The sequence below is a fragment of the Chiloscyllium plagiosum genome, unplaced genomic scaffold (assembly GCF_037043375.1).
Source record: "Chiloscyllium plagiosum isolate Xiang-an unplaced genomic scaffold, Cpla_swu_hap1 HiC_scaffold_1, whole genome shotgun sequence".
Classification (NCBI taxonomy): Eukaryota; Metazoa; Chordata; class Chondrichthyes; order Orectolobiformes; family Hemiscylliidae; genus Chiloscyllium; species Chiloscyllium plagiosum.
In genome coordinates, this window is record NW_028270139.1 from 164,557,869 (window position 1) to 164,581,685 (window position 23,817).

The 23,817-nt window shown below is 43.1% G+C and overlaps 1 protein-coding gene across 2 annotated transcripts in view; it reads left to right on the top strand.

Moving 5' to 3' along the window:
- The window catches only part of LOC122549660 (sideroflexin-5-like), a 312,948-nt gene that overhangs the window by 111,186 nt on the left and 177,945 nt on the right, over positions 1-23,817 (top strand). For both annotated transcript variants that reach the window (XM_087991972.1, XM_087991978.1), the window contains exons 4-7: positions 3,193-3,219; positions 4,552-4,606; positions 15,990-16,015; positions 17,847-17,900. In XM_087991972.1, coding sequence (XP_087848098.1) covers positions 3,193-3,219; positions 4,552-4,606; positions 15,990-16,015; positions 17,847-17,900 — 162 coding nt within the window. The remainder of the gene's footprint in view (positions 1-3,192; positions 3,220-4,551; positions 4,607-15,989; positions 16,016-17,846; positions 17,901-23,817) is intronic.

Here is a 23,817-nt window from a genome sequence, read left to right on the forward strand (position 1 = left end):
TGCTGAATGTATTTAGCTATTAACTGAAAGGTTGGTGGTTTAACCAGCCAGGGAAGAATTTGTTTCACTGTTTGTGAAGTTGCAGCTTATCAGATCATCCATGATCTTGTTGAATGGAAGGTCGGACTTGATGGGTCAAATGGCCTACTTCTACTCCTATGTCTTACAATCTTAAAACCAACAAAGCCATGTTCTATTAGAACATAGAAAAGTACAGCACAGAACAGGCCCTTTGGCCACGATGTTGTGCAAGATTTAATCCTCGTGTAAAATATAGTAACTTAACCCTACGCACCCTTCAACTCACTCTATCCATGTGCATGTCCAGCAGTCACTTAAATGTCCCCAATGACTCTGCTTCCACCACCACAGCTGGCAACGCATTCCATGCATTCACAACTCTCTGCGTAAAGAACCTACCTCTGACATTTCCTTTATACCTTCCTCCTAATATCTTAAAACTATGACTTCCCGTCAATCTTGCACTGGGGAAAAGTCTCTGGCTATTGACTCTATCTATTCCTCTCATTATTTTGTACACCTCGATCAGGTCTCCTCTCTTCCTCCTTCTCTCCAGAGAGAAAAGTCCGAGCTTAGTCAACCTGTCTTCATAAGGCAAGCCTTCCAGTCCAGGCAGCATCCTGGTAAACCTTCTTTGCACCCTCTCCAAAGCCTCTGTATCTTTCCTATAGTAGGGTGACCAGAACTGGACACAATATTCCAAGTGTGGTCTCACCAGGGACTTGTAGAGCTGCAACAAAACTTCGCGGCTCCTAAACTTGATCCCCTGTTAATGAAAGCCAAAACACTGTATGCTTTCTTAACAACCCTATCCACTTGGGTGGCAACTTTGAGGGATCTATGTACTTGCGCACCCAGATCCCTCTGTTCCTCCACTCTGCCAAGAATCCTGTCTTTAATCCTATATTCAGCATTCGAGTTCATCCTTCCAAAATGCATCACTTCACATTTATCCAGGTTGAACTCCATTTGCCATTTCTCATCCCAGCTCTGCATTCTGTCTATGTCGCGCTGCAGCCTGCAGTAGCCCTCTATACTATCGACGACATCTCCAACCTTTGGGTCATCTGCAAATTTACTAACCCACCCCTCAACCTCCTCATCCAAGTCATTTATAAAAATTACAAACGGCAGAGGCCCAAGAGCAGAGCTCTGCGAGACCCCACTCAACACTGACCTCCAGGCAGAATACTTTCCATCTACAACCACTCTCTGCCTCTGTCAGCCAGCCAATTCTGAATCCAGATAGCCAAATCTCCCTGTATCCCGAACTTCTGACTTTATGAATGAGCCTACCATGGGGAACCCTATCAAATGCCTTGCTGAAGTCCATACACACCACATCCACTGCTCGACCGTCGTTGACCCATCTTGTCACCTCTTCAAAGAACTCAGTAAGATTTGTGAGGCATGACCTGCCTCTCACAAAGCCATGCTGACTTTATTATTGGGACTACTAATAATTCCAACTGGATACTTATACAGCTTCTTGAAAAGCTGAAATGTTGAAATCCTGAGGTCAATTCAGTAATTTTAAAAACATATTAGCCTAAAACCCTGACTGTGATATAAGGTAAAGAAAGGGAAAACTAATGTTAACTTGAAGTATTTGTTAGTTTTGATTAAGATGCAAAATTCCTTCTCAATCAGCATTAAATCAAAGTTGCAGTTACTTGTTTTGCTTTTTCTTTCTGTATTCTGATTTTGTTTGAAACTAAATACTGGCACTATTGTCATCACATATCAATGTTACTTTACAAAATAAGTTTTAACCTAGCACTGAAGCATGGTTAAGATACTATTTTGGTCAGGGTAATCTCTGCTTTAAAATTGGATGTGTTGTTATACATTATTAAGTTTTCCATTTTTAGCTACCTTCTGGATAAAGTGTATATTGTTTTCAGCAAAAAAAAGACCTGGTTATTAACAGCTTACTGTTTATGGGGGTTGGTGCCTGCAAATTGTTTGTTCTGTTCAATACTTTAGATAATGAACCTATTTCAAAGTATACTTCAATGGCTGTAAGGTGCTTGAGATCATGGAATGGCTCTGTAATTAAGCAAGATTTTAATTTTTTTTCAATGTACTTCATTTTGATCAACATTAACAGGATGCCCGTCTACCCTGTTAACCCCAGCTCTGGGTACAGGGTATTAGATCAATGCGCATACGACAACAGGAGCATCAAACTGCATATTTAGCAACAACAACACAAAGTTGAATATCCCAAAGTGTGAGAAGTAATTCAAAACATTGATAGCCTACCCAAGGGAGTGATGGGGAAAATACTGGTGGGATCAAGGATCAACTTTCAAGGTGAAATGAATGGATTCTGAAAACAGCAGGCTTGTTATCTTTATGATATAAATATAAATACTGAGCCGGAACAGTAAAGAGATGTATTTTGCCTTTGAGTGAACATGCGCCACTCTGCTCCTGTACATTTTTATAAGTCTCTTTTCATGGAGGAATCTAGGACTAGGGTTTACAGCTTCAAGATAAGATTTTTTGGGTAAATTTCCCATTTAAGACTGAGATAAGAAGGAATTAGTGGTAGTTATAACCTGAGGGTTACCACATCTCAGGTAAGGAGTGAGGTTGAGAAGATAGGACCTTCATGGTGACCTCAGGCAGCCCAGTTGGCTGGGCATCTGGTTTGCAATGCAGAATAACAACCCTACAGGTTTTTGAAGTGTGAGCTTGCTGAGATCTTGCCCATATCCTCTTCTCTGTTATTCTCTTCTCATGATGTTATACACTAGATTAGCCTTAGCCCTTCACCTGGTTTGCCATTAAAACATAATTACCTTGCAATCTGAGATGTTTTAAGTGATAGAAAGGTGTGGCTGTGAACTCATGCACCCATGTTCAGTTGAGCTGAATCCTGTTTTCACACAACAACAATCCCCACTAGGGATTCACTAGGGATTATTGTAAAGTGATTGGAGTGGAGCATCTGTTTTAATTCCCCCCTTTCATACTGTCCCATGTCTGACCTGCTGAAGTAAATCAACTCCGAAGGGTCTGTTTCCATGCTGTACATCTCTATGACTCTATAACTCAGCTTAGACTGAGAATTGAGGTTCTCTTTATCACATTGTCAACTGATCCTCAGGTTTCCTGTGCCACTTCCTCCATCACTAATTTCTCACTTTTACCATTATATTTCAGCTTTGGGAGGCACAGAAGGTTCGACAGGTAAATTTTCTTATTTAAATGTTCCTGAAGTATTGTACCACTTAATACAAGTATAATATGTAATATTATTGTAAAAATATTCAATGTCTTTTTATTACACTAATTCATGTTGCATCACCCTTTGTGAACCATGTTTGAGTTAGACTAATTGCAGAAGTGGTTAATCACACTGACTTGCATTTTCTATCATCTTGGTTTTAGTGAGCAACTGAGAAAGGAAGTCTGTCCTGAACTTGAACTTCCGTGTTTAGTGGTCATTACATCATTGGATTAATAATCCATAATAATATGAGCTCAGATCCCACCACAATAGTTAGGAATTTGAAATAATTTGAAAAGTGTGGAAATAAGAACAAATAAAAATGATGATAAGACTGATAGAGTGTTGTAAAATATCCATGGATTTACAAATATCTTTTTGTGAAGGAACCCTGCTGTCCTTGAACTGTATGGCTCTCTGTGACTCTACTCACATGTTGAATCTTGGTTACCCAATGAAATGTTGGTCAACCCACTCAGTTGTGCACGGGGCAGCAATGGAACAGGAATAAATACCAAACTTTGCACCCAGATCCCAAGAATGAATCAAAATACCAATATGGGAATGCTCTTTAAAATTGATCTAGGTTAGCTGCAACAACTTCCTTCACTACTGACCACCTACCCCAGCCACTGCCCCCTTCCAAGGCCATGATTCTATATCATGAGCCTCTTGTAATCTTGTATCAATGATGATATGGCAAGTACTCAACCCAGGGTGGCACTTAGGCAGCCCTTGACGGTTGCAAAAAAGGGGCTCTTAGGCTCTTGTAGAGAACATGCAATTCTTGCATTGTCTATTCCTGCAGCACGCATTGGAAATGAAGAACTTGATGAGCCAGGAATCAAAGTCATAGTTGGCACACTATATTCCACCTGATATCTGGAATGTTATCTAAACAACTGTATAGTTTCTTCCCTTCATTCCTTTGAAGATTATATTTCTACTGAGCTGTCTATTATTGAGTAATCAATTTGTGTGCATCAACAGGCTGGTCAAACATGATGGGAGATGGGGTTCACTACCACCCTAATTTTAACTCTTACATCTATGTTGAATAACAATTGCTATCTGAAAACCAGGAAAGGTGACATCCCATCACTGGAGTGATTTACATTAACTGTTAGACAGAAAGCCAGGACCACAAGCCAACATTCAGTTGCTCTGAGATACAATGAGGTGGTCTTCCAATTCACTGCACCACAGTATCTAATCTTGTATTGTCCTCTATTCATAACAAAAGACTAATGAAGTGTACTTCTTTACTGTTTTTCCTTTTTCTCTGTCTTCAGGCAATTTTGCACCCAGACACCAACGAGAAGATTTTGATGCCGTTCAGGATGTCGGGTATTTTTTACATTTATTTTTTACGTTTATTTTGTAGCAAATATTTCTGTCCTTGCCTCTCACACGATGGGCTGATTAGCCTTCTTCAGCACCGCAACAACTCTGTGCCATTAAACATATTTTTTCTCTCTTCCAACTCTCACTCAGCCATCTTCCATTCCATATCTACTGGTAGCAATGCTGTCAAGATGGCATCGGAGTAGGGCTCTGAGTCGGAGGTCATCTGCTCTGACCACTTCCCTTTTCCTTATTTTTAGTTTTTCTTTCTCTTGTTTGAGCTGGGACAGCATAAGTGGTGGCAAGAGCCCAGTGCAACCTTGAGTGGGCCTAGTGCACAGATCTCGAGTGAGCCCGGTGTGGACTTCGAGCAGGCCCAGCATGGACCTCAAGTAGGCCCAATGTGGACCTCAAGTGGGCATAGCATAGACCTTGAGTGGGTCCAGCGTGGACTTCGAGCAAGCCCAGCATGGACATCAAGTAGACTCAGTGTGAATCTCAAGTGGGCCCAGCATAGACCTTGATTGGGCCCAGCACGGACCTCGAGTGAGCCCAGCATGGACCTCGAGCGAGCCAGAGTGGACCTCGAGCGGGCAGAGCATGACCTCAAGTAGGCGCAGTGTGGACTTCGAATGGGCCCAGCGTGGACCTTGAGCGGTCCGAGTGCGGATCTCGAGTGGGCCCAGCGTGGACCTTGAGTGGGCCCAGCGTGAACCTTGAGTAGGCCCAGAATGGACCTTGAGTAGGCCCAGCGTGGACCTTATGTGGGCCCAGCGTGGACCTTGAGTAGCCCAGCGCGGACCTTGAGTAGGCCCAGCATGAACCTTGAGTAGTCCCAGTGTGGACCTTGAGTAGGCCCAGCGTGGACCTTGAGTGGGCCCAGCGTGGACCTTGAGTAGGTCTAACGCAGACCTCGAGTAGGCCCAGCTTGGACCTTGAGTGAGTCCAGCATGGATCTTGAGTGGGCCCAAGGTAGATCTTGAGTGAGCCCAGGGTAGATTTCGAGTAGGCCCAGCGCGGACCTGGAATGGCTCTGCAGGCATCGTTGATGGTAATGAGCTGGCTCAGGGCTGATGGACTGTCTTTAAACTCTACCTTTCTGTTTCTTTCGTATTCTTAAATTAATCAAATTGGCACCGAATCCTGCTGACAAATGAAAGCTTTTCACTCTATTTCATTATATTCTTACTGTAAAATACAAGTGACAATAAAATCATTCATTCACTGTATTGAGTTTTTTGAAGAAGTAATGAAGAGAATTGATGAGGGAAGAATGGCAGAAGTGATCTATATGGACTTCAGTAAGGCGTTCAACAAGGTTCCTCATGGTAGACTAATTAGTAAAATTAGATCTCATGGAATACAGGGAAAATTAGCCATTTGGATACAGAACTGGCTCAAAGGTAGAAGACAGAGGGTGGTGGTGGTGGAGTGTTGATTTTCAAACTGGAGGCTTGTGACCAGTGGTGTGCCTCATGGATCGGTGCTGGGTCCGCTGCTTTTCATCATTTATATAAATGATTTGGATGTGAACATAGGAGATGTAGTTAGTAAGTTCGCAGATGACACCAAAAGTGGAGGTGTAGTGGACAACAAAGAAGGTTATCTCAAAGTACACTGGGATTTTGATCAGATGGGTCAATGGGCTGAGGATAGCAGATGGAGTTTAATTTAGATAAATGTAAGGTGCTGTATTTTGGAAAGTCAAATCACAGCAGGACTTATACACTTAATGGTAATGTCCTAGGGAGTGTTGCTGAACAGGGGGACCTTTGAGTGCAGGTTCATAGTTCCTTGAAAGTGGAGTCTCAGGTAGATAGGATAGTGAAGAAGGTATTTGGTATGCTTTCCTTTATTGGTCAGAGCATTGAGTATAGGAGCTGGGAGATCATGTTGTGGCTGTACAGGATATTGGTTCAGTCACTTTTGGAATATTGCGTGCCGTTCTGGTCTCCTTCCTATCGGAAAGATGTTGTGAAACTTGAAAGGGTTCAGAAAAGACTTGCAAGGATGTTACCATGGTTGGAGGATTTGAGCTATAGGGAGAGGCTGAACAGGCTGGGACTATTTTCCCTGGAGCGTCGGAGGCTGAGGGGTGACTTTATAGAAGTTTATAAAATCATGAGGGGCATGGATAGGATAAATAGACAAGATCTTTTTCCTGGGGTCAGGGAGTCCAGAATTATATGGCATAGGTTAAGGTTGAGAGGGGAAAACTTTAAAAGGGTTCTAAGGGAGTGTGGTGTGTGCATGGAATGAGCTGCCAGAGGAGGTGGAGGCTGGTACAATTACAACATTTAAAAGACATCTGGATGGGTATATGAATCGGAAAGGTTTAGAGGGATATGGGCCAAGGGTTGGCAAATGGGACAAGATTAGGTTAAGATATCTGGTCAACATGGACAAGTTGGACCAAATACTAGTGCTGTACATCTCTAAGACTCTATGACAATTGTGTGAGCACTACCCCTATTGCAAAGGGGAAGTAAGCAATCATCACTGGAGCTTGTTGCACCATTATGGCTGATGTGAACAACCTCCACTGACCCTTTTAACACACTAACCCCAAGAATTATTGTTCCCTTTACCACACTAAGCCCTAGAGTTGCTGTCCACTTTAGCACATAGGTCCTGAGAGTTACTGTCCCCTTATACAAACTGAACTTGGGAGTTAATGTCCCTTTTAAGACTTCTTTAAGTCTTTATGACTTGTGGAGTTACAGATTTGGATATTATATAAGGAGTAAAAGTCTCAATTCTAGGTCAAAACTGAGTGTGGACATCACTTCGTCCTATGGTTGAACCATTGAACCATGCTTCCAGAGAGTTACAACTTAAATTTAAAAATAATCATCCACACTGTTGCCACTGTGCATCAAGGGAGTTAATGGTGAAGCTGGTGGCTGTGGTGCCAATTAAGTGGGCTGCTTTGTCCTGAATAGTGTCAAGCTTCGTGAGTGTTGTTGGAGCTGCACTTGTCCAGACCAGTAGAGAATATTCCATCATACCTCTGACTTGTGCTTTAGGGATGTTGGATAGGCTTTAGGGAGTCAGAAGGTGAAGCAAGAGGAGGCATTGGATAAGCTGTCATCCTACAGAAAGATGTTGTGAAACTTGAAAGTGTTCAGAAAAGATTTACAAGGATGTTGCCAGGGTTGGAGGAGTTGAGCTATAGGGAGAGGCTGAATAGACTGGAACTGTTCTCCCTGGAGCGTTGGAGGCTGCAGAGGTGGCCTTGTAGAGGTTTATGAAATCATAAGGGCCATGGATAGGATAAATAGACAAAGTCTTTTCCCTGGGGTGGGGGAGTCCAGAACCACAAGGCATAGATTTAGGGTGAGAGGGGAAAGATACAAAAGGGACCTAAGGAGCAACTTTTTCACGCAGACGGTGCGTGTATTGAATGAGCTGCCAAAGTGATGGTGACTGGTACAATTGCAACGTTTAAAAGTCATTTGGTTGAGTATATGAATAGGAAGGGTTTGGAGGGATATGGACAGGGTGCCAGCAAGCAAGACTAGATTAGGTTGGAACTTCAGAAAAGATTTACAAGGATGTTGCCAGGGTTGGAGGATCTGAGCTATAGGGAGAGGCTGAACAAGCTGGGGCTGTTTTCCCTGGAGCGTCGGAGGCTGAGGGGTGACCTTATAGAGGTTTACAAAATTATGAGGGGCATAAATAGGATAAATAGACAAAGTCTTTTCCCTGGGGTCGGGGAGTCCAGAACTAGAGGGCATAGGTTTAGGGTGAGAGGGGAAAGATATAAAAGAGACCTAAGGGGCAACCTTTTCACGCAGAGGGTGGTACGTGTATGGAATGAGCTGCAAGAGGATGTGGTGGAGCCTGGTACAATTGCAATATTTAAGAGGCATTTGGATGGGTATATGAATAGGAAGGGTTTGGACGGATATGGGCAGGGTGCTGGCAGGTGGGACTAGATTGGTTGGGATATCTGGTCAGCATGGACGGGTTGGACCGAAGGGTCTGTTTCCATGCTGTACATCTCTGACTCTATGACATCCGGTCAGTATGGACGAGTTGGACTGATCGGTCTATTTCTGTGCTGTACATCTCAATGAATTTATGACTCTATGTAGCTGTTCAGGCTGTGCACAATCAACAAGGGCAGATCACATCTGGAATGAGACACAGCCCAAGTGGGTATATAGTTTGGAGAATTTGGGGGTATCATGGAAATTCAGTACAGAGCGGAAGAGTTGCTTTTCACTAGTTTTTCTTTGGCTCATACCTTGTAAGTTTTTTTTAACAGGAAAAATTAAAGCTCAGGATCAGGGAACCAGCACAAGAGTGACTTCACACAAAAACCATGAAGGGTCGTTTATCAGTTATGAAGGCAAATGCAATGTTTGCATTCATTTTGCAAGGGCCAGAATACAAGAATTGGGATCTCCTGCTGAGGCTGTATAAGACTCTGGTCAGACAGCATATGGAATATTGAGAGTAGTTTTGGGCCCCTATCTAAGGAAGGATATGCTGGCATTAGAGGGTGTCTTGAGGTGGTTCACATGAATGATCCCAGAGGTGACGGTCTTGTCATGTGAGAGGTACTGGGGAGTTGAAAAAGATGAGGGGGAATCTGAGTGAAGCTTACAGAATACTGAGAAGCCTGGATGGAGGGGATGTGGAGAAGATGTTTCCATCAGTAGAAGAGACTAGGATCTGAAGGCATAGCCTCAGAATAGAGGGACAAACCTTTAGAACTGAGGAGTTTCTTCAGGTTAATCTGTGGAACTCATTGCCACAGAAAGCTATGGAGGCCAAGTCATTGTGTGTATTTAAGACAGAGATAGATCGGTTATTGATTGGTAAGGGGATCAAGGGTTAGGGAAGAAGGCAGGAGAATGGAGTTGAGAAACATTACAGCCATGATCGAATGGTGGGGCCGAAAGACCTAATTATGAACTTATATGCAGGTTAATATCACCCCTAATTAGAAGATGTTCCTTTACTACAAGTGACATCTAAATGCTCCTTAAATGCAGAAGTCACATGACACCACATTATAGTTCAACAGGTTTATTTGAAATCACAAGCTTTTGGAGTGCAGCCCATTCGTCAGACGAAGTGAGAGAGAACAGCACACAGACACAATTTATAGGCAGAGAGATTAGAGGCAGAGAGATCAAAAGATCATAAAACTGGTGTGAGTGAAATGACCAATAATAAGTCTCTGCAGGTAACCAACAGTGTTAGACGGTGTGAGTAAAATGTCAACAGCTGAATAACAAGCGCAGGGATGATCTATAATCCGATTAAATGAGGCAGAGAGATAATTGCGAAACAATTAAAAATAAAGTGATGCTAGAGACAGTGTAAATGACTGGAGTAACATGATAGGTATAAGAGTCTCATGCCAAGGGTCTAATCAAAGTAATAAGTAATCCAAAACTGTACAAACTAATTAAGGTAGAGAGTTCACAATTCATCAAGGTGATGGTGTTAAAACAGGGCAGTAAGGATGGTTTTACAGACACAGAACAGTAACGTAAGGTGACAGGAACCCAAGATCATGGTTGAGGCCATCTTCAGTGTACAGAACCTGGCTATCAGTTTCTACATGACAATTCTGTATTGTTGTATATCTCGAAGTCTGTCATCGAGGACACTTACCTGAAGACCAGAAGCTGAATGTCCTTGACTGATGAAGTGTTCCCTGACTGGGAGGGAACATTCCTGACTGGCAATTGTTGCGTGGTGTCTGTTCATCCTTTGTTGTAGCGTCTGCATAGTCTCACCATTACACCATGCCTCGGGGTGTCCTTGCCTGCAACATATGAGATGGATAATATTGGCCGAATCACATAAGTATCTGCCGTGTACGTGGTAAGTGGTGTTCCTACATGTCATTTCATAGTAATAGAAGCAGGAGTTGGCCATTTGGCTTGTTGAGGCTGCTCTGCCATTCATTAAGATGGCTGATCTATCCATCATCTCAGCTCCTCCTACCTGCATTATCCCCAAAACCCTTAATTCCTCTACCATTCGAAAACCCATCCAACTGTGTCTTGAATATATTTAATGAAGCTGCCTCTACGGCTTCCTTGGGCAGAGAATTCCATAGATTCCCTACTCTCTGGGAAAAGCAGTTCTTCCTCATCTCTGTCCTAAGTCTACTCCCTATAATCTTGAGGCCATGTTCCCTTGTCCTAGTCTCACCCACCAGTGGAAACAACTTGCCTGCCTTTATCTTATCTATCCCTTCCATAATTTTATATGTTTCTATAAGATCCCCACTCATTCTTCTAAATTCTAGCGAGTACAGTCCCAGGCAGCTCAACCTCTCCTCACAGGGTAACCCCCTCATCTCCGGAATCAATCTGGTGGACCTCCTCTGCACCATCTCCAAAGCCAGTCTGTCCTTCCTCAAGTAAGGAGACCAGAACTGGGCACAATACTCCAAGTGCAGCCTCACCAACACCTTGTACAATTGCAGCAGAACCTCCCTGCTCATAAATTCCATCCCTCTAGCAATGAAAGCCAATATTCCGTTTGCCTTCCTGATTACCTGTTGTACCTGTTAATCAACTTTTAGCGATTCATGTATGAGCACTCCTAAGTCCCTCTGCACAACAGCATGCTGCAATCTTTCACCATTCAAATAATACATTGATCTACTATTTTTACTTCCAAAGTGGATAATCTCATATTTACCAACATTGTACTCCATCTGCCCGACCCTTCACATCCTCTGCACAGTTTGCCTTTCCACACAATTTACTTTCATCAGCAAATTTGGATACGTTACACTCGGTCTCCTCTTCCAAATCATTTATATTTGTCATGAACTCTTGCTGGCCCAACAATGACCCCTGCAGCACCCCGCTCACCACTGATCTCCAAGCAGAGAAACACCCATTTATTCCAACTCTCTGCTTTCTATTGGTTAGCGAGTCCTCTATCAATGCTAGTACATTCCCCACAACTCTATGCATTCATATCCTATGATGAGTCTTTTATGCAGCACCTTATTTTATGCACCTTCTAGAAATCCAACTTTCACCTGTTCTCCTCCATCCACCAAAGAACTTCAGTAAGTTTGTCAAACATGACCTTCCCTTCTGAATCCATGCTGCGTCTGCATGATGGAACCCTTTCCATACAGATATCTCGCTATTTCTTCTTTAATGACAACCTCCAGCACTTTCCCAACTGCAGATGTTAAGCCAACTGGCCTTTTGCCTACACCCTTTTTTTAAACAGCGGTGTGACATTCACTGTCTTCCAGTCTGCTGGAACCTGCCTGGAGTCCAATGAATTTTGGTAGTATCTATGTTGATGATCTGACATGTCTTGCAGAGGTTGCCATAGCAGGGTTGTCAGTATTGAGGTTGATGTTGTCCTGAAGGCTGAGTAGTATGCTGTGAACGATGATCTGTTTAAGGTTTGGTGGTTGTTTGAAGGCGAGAAGTGGAGGCTTAGGGATCATCAATGACATTTTGAAGGCTACGAAGAACATGGCATAGTCTCTCTGCTTCAGGGAAGGACTAGATAATGAAGGGTACTCTGTCGGTCATATCCTCTGTCTGCATTCTGAGGAGATCATTGCAGGTTTTGCTGTGGCACGTCAGATCTGACAATCAATGAATTGAGCATCAGAACCTGTTGTTATGAGGGCATCCTTCAAAATGTTTAGGTACCCATTGTGTTCCTCCTCTGTTAATGCCTCAGTTAAAAAAGGCCAGTATCCCGTATGCCTTCTTAACTACTTTATCCACCCTTCCCCTTCTACCAAAAAATATTTGCATGTCATTTGCCAACATTCCTGCTTCCTAGAACAATAACAACGAGCTGGTAGAATTCTGATCAGTTTCCTTTAATGTTGTAAAATGTCTCAAGATGCCCCATAAGGCATTGTCTTACAACATTCGACACCAACCACTGAAGAAACTATTTGAGCAGATAACCAAAATATTGGCCAGAGAGGTAGTTTTGAAGAGGTCCCTTATTGGAGCATGTTTAGGGAGTATGTTCCAGAGTTTATTGCCTGGGTACTGTAGTATAGTATGTGCAAAATGTAGCACCTCCAATGTTAGAACTATTGTCTGTGTAAACTCATGTTTTACAGACTGCGCATACTAACTGATGGTTCCAAGCTGAATATGAGACAGCAGTTGCCAAGTTGTATTAGTTTCAGGAAGGAAACCTATAAGGAACAGTTTTCAGACAATATTCAGAACAAACAAACAGTACAGTAAGCCTAAGAAATGAACTGTATCTAGCCAGCACGGCCAATATCAACATTTAGAAATCTGTTTTCCACAATGAGTGGTGAGGACCTAGAATGCATTGCCTGAAAGGATGTTGGGTGCAGATTCAATTGTACCTTTCAAAAGAGAACTAAATAAACATTTGAAGGGGTAAGAAAATTGCAAGGCTACAGGAAAAGAGCAGAAGATTGAGACTGAACTGCACTTGCAGACAGCTAACGCAGGATCTATGGGCCAAATGATTTCCCACAAATTCTACGATCATGCTCTCACATCAATTTAGGCATCAGAAACACAAAGCTGGATTTTACAGGGAGGCATGGTCAATATAAAAAGTTGTGGAGAAGCCCACACATGGTCCCAATAATTGTACCACTGCAAGTTAGTGCTGAGAACAACATTACTTACTGTAAGGTGAGATGTTTGGATTGATTGGCAGCTCTGTTTTCCCAATAGGATCAGCCAGGAGCTATGGCCACTAATGGAATTACAGATAGGCCCACCATGCAAAAGGGCCCAGCTAAGTTAGGGGTCTTAGTGTAATGGGTAAGTGGGAGTTTAAAAAGCTGATGACCTTGAGCGTTGTCTAAAGCAGCCTAAAAGAACCTGAACAGGAGATTCTCACCCCAACCACCTCCCCCCTCCAGCTTTCCCAACAGAAGCTCACAGCTGAAGCTGCTGGGCTTCCCATATGGCAGGGGCCTCCTTCGTAACTGACTGGTAGGAATAGGATTAAGCCCTTCAATGACTATTGATTGACTAGTTATTGCCCTCAGTAGGCCCAAAGGAGGGCCAGCTGTGGGACTATTCCTCGTGTTCAAAGTTTCAGTCTGGGAGGGTAGGATGACCTCACGTTGTATTTTACAGGCCTACCCCTCTTCCCACTTTCAAATCACCAGTGAAGTGTAAACTCCAGCTCACATTACAAGACTAAGGATCTCATGATTAATTTTTTACATCTGCTGCTCCAATGCAGAAGATTTGATACCCTTCAACAAATGATATTGTGTAAAACTTAATTAATGTAAATAATGGACAGATTACACTTTAAGGGAGTCAGTATAACCTTCATGGCACAGGATTGCTCTCAGACTCTGATGATCAACTCAGTCGTGACACTTCTTGGCATATAGCTTCAAGACTCACAGGGTGTCAATTTATGCCAAGTAATTTTAGAATAAACAAACATAATCCGTACCTTATGGCCTGCTAGATTGTAACCCTCCTTTTGTTCTCCATGCCTTAGGGTATTTAGGTGAGTAGCCCTGACTTTGACAGATATGGTCTGCTCCATTTTCCTGGGACCTTTCTTTTTGGAGAGAGGAGTTTGAAGATGTAATGTTGCATATTAGGACACCTCACTACAAAATCCAATTCAAGCAGTAAGCAAGGCCATCAGTAAGTTTGTTAGAATTGACGAAAGGCCCACAGTGCTGTCTGTAATGTCACAACAGGAACCCGTGGATCTGCTTTCGGAAATCCCCAGCAGTACCCAATTGTTCTCAATTTACAGGTTTCAGTATAAAATTGTTTTGCAGCTCATGGCATTTAGTCAGAAGCAGTAATAAATTTAGCTGGAGCAGTAATGTGTAGAAGGAGTGCCAATTTAAGACTGAGATAAGGTGGGATTTCTTCTCTCAGAGAATTGTGTGTCTTTGGAACTCCTTGCCATAGCGAGCTGTAAGCAGTCTTTGTGTATATTTAAGGCTGAGATACCTAGATTCTTGATCAGTCGGGGAATTAAGAGTTATGGGGAAAAGGCAGGAAAGTGAACGTGAGAAGTGTCAGCTCAGCCATGCTCCTATTGAATATAGGCTCAAGGGGCAAACAACCTCCTCCTGTTCCTATTTCTTCTGATCTGGAAGAACTTGAAAATTACTGTTTGTGATACTGGTGGCAGAAAAGACTTACTTATATTTGGACAATTCTGATTAACAGCATTAACAATGAATGATGATAGATGAACTCAGCTCTGTGCATTTTTGGTATGCTTCTATAGTGAAACATAACCTGTGTACTTTCACTGACCATTCTTATCTAAAGAATGGTTAGTCAAGTGAACTGGAATGCTAATAAAAGTGTATCAGAACAAGAAGTCCATGTTTCCTAGCTAAGACGTGAGAAAATTTACAAATAAATAAGCCAAAATCCGGGATTTAAAATTTGATGGTCCAGTAACGTTAGGTTGGAACATTGATTTCCTGCTGAGATGATGTAACAGTCCTCACTGCCTGCACAGTCGGATCACTGCAAATCAGTGCAACAATGTCTGCATGAATGCAAAAATACAGCACACATTAGTAGGTTACAAACTGAAATGTTTGATGAGTGCAAGGGTTTAGAGCATGCTATTGTCCAATGTAATTCAAAAGATTAGAATCTAAGATCCTGGGTAGAGAAGAATCTAACCACTACCCCTTGGCATTCAATGACATTACCATCACTGGAGATCAGAGTCAAAAAGTGTGATGCTGGAAAGCACAGCAGGTCAGGCAGCATCGGAGGAACAGGAGAGTCAACATTCGAGCATAAGCTCTTCAACATAAATACAAAAGCAGGTCAGAGGCTAGGAATCCTGCTGCAAGTAACTTGCCTCCTGACTCACCAAAGCCTGTCCACCATCTACAAGGCATAACTTAGTTGTGTAATGGAATACTCCCTACTTGCCTGGACTTGTGAAATCCAACCAACAGTCAAGAAGCTTGACACCATCCAGACAAAGCACCAACATTCAGTACCAGCAATTTGTACCATCTACAAGATGCACTGCAGAAAGTCACCAAAGATCCTTATACAGTACCTTCCAAACCCAGGACTACTTCCATCCAGAAACACAAGGGCAGCTGATACATAGAAACACTACCACCTGAAAGTTCCCCTCCAAACCATTCACCATTCTAACTTAGAATATTTTGCTATTCCTTCAGTGTTATTGGGTCAAAATCCTGGAATTCCTTTGCCAACAACACATGTACTTCAGCAGTTCAAGAAAGCAGCTCACCACTACCTTCCCAAGGACAACTAGGGACAGGCAATAAACGGTGGCCCAGCCAGCAAAGCCCACGGCCCACGAGTAACGAGTAAATAAATAGTGAATAAATAAATGAGAAACAGACAGTAAAAAGATGCATTAATGTCTTTTTATTCCTTCCTTACAGGCTATATTCCGTTTGGGACCCCAATTGTAAGTATTTATAGGAATCATCTTGGTAAAGGCCATATGTAATTATTATGTCAGTGATTGCTCAGTGACAACTTCTGTGCTCTCACTGTGTATACCTATAAAATCTGCAATTCACGATGCATACTGTGTTGATCCATCATTCTTGAGATGCATCAGGAACTATTTACTGTCAACCTTAGTTAACTGATTAAATGCATTCGAGGCAGATCAACTCTGGTTGGGGTTTTTTCATGAGAACGCAGCTGGGATTGGCTGTCACCAGAGCACTTTATTCATTGAGAAAGCTGTAATATAGAACATAGAACAATACAGTGCAGAACAGGCCCTTCGGCCCTCAATGTTGCTCCAACAATATGTGGACATATTCCTTCTTCCTGCAAACAACAGTGCATTTTTTTGACATATTAGTCTTAAATGAACATACCACTAAGCCATTAGCATTTTTGTTAGGTCACAATATCATGGCAATGTGGATGTAGGACTTAGTCACTTTCATCATATATGTGAATTTATCAGTTTCAGCACTACTGTGTGTGGATGAGAAGTATTCTCAGTAGAATGACCACTAAGTTTCTATACCTTGCATACTTTCAAGTTGTAGATGAAACTTTTACTATATTTGAATCCACATCTGCATCTGAGAATTTCCTCAAACACCTTAGTAGACTTCATCCTATGCTCAAATTCACCTTTGAAATTGAGCAGTCAAACCAAGCTCCCATTCCCCAATGAACAAGTTGAGAAATCTGTTGATTACCTACTCCTGTCCGGCACAAGTCTACTTTCACAGGTCAGTATATATGTTGGCATTCTCACAATTCTGTGGGGACTACGATCAGCCCTATTGGCAATCTTGTGAATACAGCCCTAGCCATTTGCTCACAATGTAAGGTTGATACCCCATGATTGAGCATATCAAAGCTACCCTAAGCTACAATGGTTGAGAAGATAGTAAGCAGAAATGGGGTGACCACTGGCCAGATGCAGATATTTTTAACGCACTATTTCACTGCCCACCTTTGTAATCAGGCAAATATTGTTACATTTTCTGGTGGAGGTTGGAAATTATTCCTTTATGGCTTAAGTTGAGCACCATCCTTGGTGGCTGCAATCAGAGGAAAACAATTACATTTAGGGAGGTGGACCATAAAATAGACATTAAGTCTCATTTTTTTAGATGCAAAGAAACTAAAATGCCCATTTGATGCACAGTCCCTGGATGCCTCTTGTGATGTGTATACCAATATTGCATCTGGTTGTCCACCTCAGAATGTGTGTGTGTACTGCCTGTCACATTGGACAGCTGCAAAGCAGGCAAGTCGTCCTCGATTTCACAGAAAAGAGAAGTGTCTGGTTTTCAGTCAATTCGAGCTTTTGATAGATTTTGGCTAATTTGTCTTTATTGCTTTTAATGCTGGAAACCTTCTTTGAGCCAAAGAAGGTGATATTAGGAGGGGGTGACTAAAATCTTGGAGGTAGTTTTTTTTTAATGAGCTTTGTAAAGAAGGTGGAAGAATTGGAAGACGGAAGATTGCAGAGCCTCAGATCCAGATAGCTAAAGGCATGTGACCACTGGAACATTCAAGAGGCCAGAGAGGAAAGTATGAAGGTTCTCTGGAGGGGATTTTATGGAGATAATATAAGCAAAGGGATTTTAACACAGACACAAGCAGTTTAAATGAGATCTGTTGGTTGACCAGGAACCAAGCAAGAGTGGATGGTAGGCAGAAGACTTGTATTCATTTGAACCTTATCTGACCTTTATATTTTGAACAATCCAGTATGCGGTTCATACGGTTCATTGTCTAATCAGTCCTTCTGCTCTCTCTAGGTGGTTGGCCTTCTCCTTCCTCAGCAGACATTGGGAACTACTGTTTTCTGGCAGGTAAGGAGAATTGTTTGGCTTTGTAACCATGTCATGAGTAAATCAATGTATGTAGAGCATGCTTTTGACAGTGTTAGAGAATCAGATTGTGAACACTCTGATAGGAAGTTTGAACAGCAAGTTTGCACATGATACCGAAATTGGTGGGGTGGCAAATAGTGAGGAGGGTACTTTTAGATTACAGGAAGATTTAGACGGGCTGGTTAAATGGATTAATCAGTGGCAAATGGAATTTAGTCTGGAGCATGAGGTAATGCACTTGGGTTGGACAAACAGATGATAAGTAGGCGAGGACCCTGGGAGGCACTGAGGATCACAGGGACCTTGGTATGATCTTGGACAGCAGCAATCCCTTCAGGCATCAGGATAGGTGAATAAAATAGTTAAGAAGGCATATGGTATACTTGGTTTTATTAACTGAGGCATAAAGTTTAAGAAATTCTTTGAAAAGGTGACGAAGGAGGTTGATGAGGGGAAAGCGGTAGATGTGGTATATATGGATTTTAGTAAGGCGTTTGATAAGGTTCCCCATGGTAGGCTACTGCAGAAAATACGGAGATATGGCATTGAGGGTGAGTTGGAGGTTTGGATTAGGAATTGGCTGGATGGAAGAAGACAGAGAGTAGTAGTTGATGGCAAAGTTTCTTCATGGAGTGCCGTCACTAGTGGTGTTCCGCAAGGATCTGTTTTGGGACCATTGCTGTTTGTCATTTTTATAAATGACCTGGAAGAGGGGTTAGAAGGTTGGGTGAGCAAGTTTGCGGATGATACGAAAGTCGGAGGAGTTGTTGACAGTGAGGAAGGATGTGGCAGGTTACAGCAGGATATAGAGAAGCTGCAGAGCTGGGCAGAAAGGTGGCAAATGGAATTCAATGTAGCTAAGTGTGAGGTGATTCACTTTGGGAAGAATAACAAAAAGATGGGGTACTGGGCTAATGGTCGGATACTTGGTAGTGTGGATGAGCAGAGGGATCTTGGTGTCCATGTACACAGATCTCTGAAAGTTGCCACCCAGGTAAATAGTGCGGTGAGGAAGGCATATGGCGTACTGGCTTTTATTGGTAGAGGAATTGTGTTCCGGAGTCCTGAGGTCATGATGCAGTTGTATAAGACTCTGGTGCGGCCGCATCTGGAATATTGTGTGCAGTTTTGGTCGCCATACTATAGGAAGAATGTGGAGGCACTGGAACGGGTGCAGAGGAGGTTTACCAGGATGTTGCCTGGTATGGAAGGAAGATCGTATGAGGAAAGACTGAGACACTTGGGGCTGTTTTCATTAGAGAAAAGAAGGTTTAGGGGTGACTTGATTGAGGTGTACAAGCTGATTAGGGGGTTAGATAGGGTTGACAGTGTGAACCTTTTCCCGCGTATGGAGTCGGGTATTACAAGGGGGCATAGCTTTAAATTAAGGGGGCGTAGATATAGGACTGAAGTTAGGGGTAGGGTCTTCACTCAGCGAGTCGTAAGTTCATGGAATGCCCTGCCAGTAGCAGTGGTGGACTCTCCCTCTTTATGGGCATTTAAGCGGGCATTGGATAGGTATATGGAGGATAGTGGGTTAGTATAGGTTAGGTGGGCTTGGATCGGCGCAACATCGAGGGCCAAAGGGCCTGTACTGCGCTGTATTCTTCTATGTTCTAACAGGGTGGTGGTGCTGGAACTGTATAAAATGTTAGTTCGGTCGTAGGTAGAGCATTCAGGAATCCACATAATCGAAGGGATGTGAGTTCACTGGAGAGGGTGAAGGGGAGATGTACCGGGAGGTTGCCTCAGCTGGACAGTTTCATTTCTGATGAAAGATTTGACAGACTGGGGTTGTTTTCCTTGGAGCAGAGTCAGTGGGCCAAAAGGCCTTTCTCTGTGCTATAGGTGGCTATGATTCCTTCATTCTTGATCTTGCACACCGCTCTGCCAAACCGAGCTGGTTTCTTTCACCTTCTCTCCTCATTTTGAATATAGCTGTTGTCAGTACTCCTCAAAATTTTCACTTTTAGCTAATAAGTATACTAGGGAAATGAGGAAAAATTTATTTATTGAGACAATAAAAATTGTGGGAAGTGGTTGAGGCTTAATAGCTAATACCCTGTAATAGGTGACCAGATGAATGTGGAAACCAAAAAGGAATGGAAAGATAAGCTGAAGTGAGGTAAACAAAATTCATGTGAAACCATATTGGACTAGTTGGTCTAATGTATACACTTATGTGCATACTCTACATAATTCCCATACCACACTCTGGCACTCCTTGTGATGTCCTAACCTTGCCAAAATGAGTATTTCCCACTCTGCGGTATTCAAGCTATCTCCATGTGTCTACCACAATTACTTAACATCTTTCACCTAATTTGGACACTCCAGTCCTGCTGAAGTAGGCCATTCAGCCCATCGAGTCTGCTCCACCATTTGATCATGGCTGATATATTTCTCAACCCCTTTCTTCTGCCTTCTCCTCTTGATCTCATTACCAATCAAAAATCTATCTATCCCTGCCTTAAATACACTGGATGACTTGGCCTCCCCAGTCTTCTGTTGCAATAAGGTCCACAGATTAACCATCCTAGGCTGAAGAAATTCCTCCTCATTTAAATTGTAAAGGGTCATCCCTTCACTCTGAGTCTGTGCCCTCTGGTACTAGTCTCTCTTACTAATAGAAAAATCTTCTCCACATTCAATCTAAGCAGACCTCTCAGTTTACTGTAAGTTTCAAAGAGACGATCCTCACCCTTCTAAACTCCAAGTACATACCCAACATCCTCGACCACTTCTCATATGATAACCCTTCATCCCTGGATCATTCTTGTAAAATTCCGCTGGACTCCTTCCAAGATCAGAACATCCTTCCTTAGTATGGGTAACAAAACTGCTGCTAATATTTCAGATGCAGTCTGACCAGAGCCTTATAGTTTTAGCAGTATAAGAACCTCCCTGTTCTTGTATTCTAGCCCTCTCTAAATAAATACTAACATTGCATTGGCTTTCCTAACTGCCAACTGCACGATCATGTTAACCTGAAGGAATCCAGAAATAGGACTGCAATTCCCATTTAGAAAATAGTCTACACCTGTCTTCTTCCTACCAAAATGCATAACCTGACACTTTCCAACATTGTATTCCATCTGCCACTTCTTTTCCCATTTTCCTAGCCTGTCCAAGTCCTCTGTAGCCTCTCCGCTTCCTCAACACTACCTGTCCCTCCACCAATGTCAACTGTGCCCTCAGTTCCTTCATCCAAATCATTGATGTATAACAAGAATAGTTGTGGTTCCACACTGACCCCGTCGAATTCCACTAGTCACCGGCTGCCATCCTAAAAAAGTCACCTTTGTCGCTCCTCTCTATCTTTTGCCAGTCAGCCAATCCACTATCCATGCCAGTACTTTGCTCTTAACACCATAGAACATAGAACAGTACAGCACAGAACAGGCCCTTTGGCCCAAGATGTTGTGCCGAGAATTAATCCTAACGTAAAATAAAATAACTTAACCTATGCACCCCTCAACTCACTCTATCCATGTGCATGTCCAGCAGTCACTTAAATGTCCCTAATGACTCTGCTTCCACCACCACCGCTGGCAATGCATTCCATGCATTCACAACTCTCTGCGTAAAGAACCTTCCTCTGACGTTCCCCTCTATACCTTTCTCCTAATATCTTAAAACTATGACCCCTCGTGCCAGTCAATCCTACCCTGGGGAAAGTCTCTGGCTAGGTAAAAATAATGACTGCAGATGCTGGAAACCAGATTCTGGATTAGTGATGCTGGAAGAGCACAGCAGTTCAGGCAGCATCCAAGGAGCAGCGAAATCGACATTTCGGGCAAAAGCCCTTCATCAGGAATAAAGGCAGTGAGCCTGAAGCGTGGAGAGATACGCTAGCTTATCTCTCCACGCTTCACGCTTCAGGCTCTCTGCCTTTATTCCTGACTCCATGCTTCACGCTTCAGACTCTCTGCCTTTATTCCTGATGAAGGGCTTTTGCCCGAAACGTCAATTTTACTGCTCCTCGGAAGCTGCCTGAACTGCTGTGCTCTTTCAGCACCACTAATCCAAAAGTCCCTGGCTATTAACTCAATCTATTCCTCTCATTATCTTGTACACCTCGATCAGGTCTCCTCTCTTCCTCCTTCTCTCCAGAGAGAGAGGTCCAAGCTTAGTCAACCTCTCTTCATAAGGCAAGCCCTCCAGTCCAGGCAGCATCCTGGTATACCTTCTTTGTACCCTCTCCAAAGCCTCTGTATCTTTCCTATAGTATGGCGACCAGAACTGGACACAATATTCCAAGTGTGGCCTCACAAGGCACTTGTAGAGCTGTAGTAAAACCTCGCGGCTCCTAAACTCGATCCCCCTGTTAATGAAAGCTAAAACACCATATGCTTTCTTAACAACCCTACTCACTTGGGTGGCAACTTGGAGAGATCTATATACTTGCGCACCCAGATCCCTCTGTTCCTCCACACCGCCAAGAATCCTGTCTTTAATCCTATATTCAGCATTCGAGTTCGATCTTCCAAAATGCACCACTTCATTTATCCAGGTTGAACTCCATTTGCCATTTCTCAGCCCAGCTCTGCATCCTGTCTATGTCGCGCTGCAGCCTGCAATAGATTAGATTACTTACAGTGTGGAAACAGGCCCTTCGGCCCAACAAGTCTACACCGACCTGCCAAAGCGCAACCCACCCAGACCCATTCCCCTACACCTAACACTACGGGCAATTTAGTATGGCCAATTCACCTAACCTCCACATTTTTGGACTTGTGGGAGGAAACCAGAGCACCTGGAGGAAACCCACGCTGACGCGGGGAGAATGTGCAAACTCCACACAGTCAGTCGCCTGAGGAAGGAATTGAATCCGGGTCTCTGGTGCTATGAGGCAGCAATGCTAACCACCGTGCCGCCCCCTAATAGCCCTTGATACTCTCAATGGCACCTCCAACCTTTGTGTCATCTGCAAATTTACTAACCCACTCCTCAACCTCCTCATCCAAGTCATTTATAAAAACTACAAAGAGCAGACACTCAAGAACAGAGCCCTGCGGATGCACTCCAGGCAGAATAATTTTCATCTCCAACCATTCTCTGCCTTCAGTCAGCCAACCAATTCTGAATCCAGATAGCCAAACCTTCTTGTATCCCATACTTTCTGACTTTATGAATGAGTCTACCATGGAGAACTTTATCAAATGCCTTTCTGAAGTCCATGTACACCACACCCACTGCTCAACCTTCATCAACCTGTCTTGTCACCTCCTCAAAGAACTTGCATTTTATTCATATATGAGGAGTAAGAGAATGATCAGGGAGAAGGTAGGGCTGGTCAGGTATAGCGTAGGGAACTTGTGTGAGGAGTCTGAGCAGATAGAAGCCCTGAATGATTTGTGCGTCAGTTTTCACTAAGGGACCTTGTGAATGAGAACTTTGAGGAGCTGGAATACAGGCTTGACAAGATCTAGATTGCTGAAGTTGATGTGCTGGAAATTTTGTCAAACATTAAGATTGGTAAGTACCCAGGGCCCGACCAGATGTATCGTAGGCTGCTCCGGGAAGAGAGAAAGGAGGTTGCTAAACCACTGGCGAAGACCTTTGCCTCCTCACTCTCCATGGGAGTTGTACTGGAGGATTGGAAGGAGGCGAATGTTGTTCCTCTTTTCAACAAGGGGAGTAGGGAAATTTCTGGCGATTACAGACCAGTCAGTCTTACTTCTGTGGTCAGCCAAGTTTTATCTTATCTTATTTCACAACTTCCTGTGTGACACCTTGTCAAAGACATTCTGGAAATCCAAATAGATCACACCTTTTGGCTCTCCTTTGTCTGACTTGTTTGTTATTTTTTAAAGAATTGTAACAAATTTGTCAAGTATGACCTCCCCTTGACAAAGCCATGCTGACTCATAACTACTTTACCGTGCAATTCTAA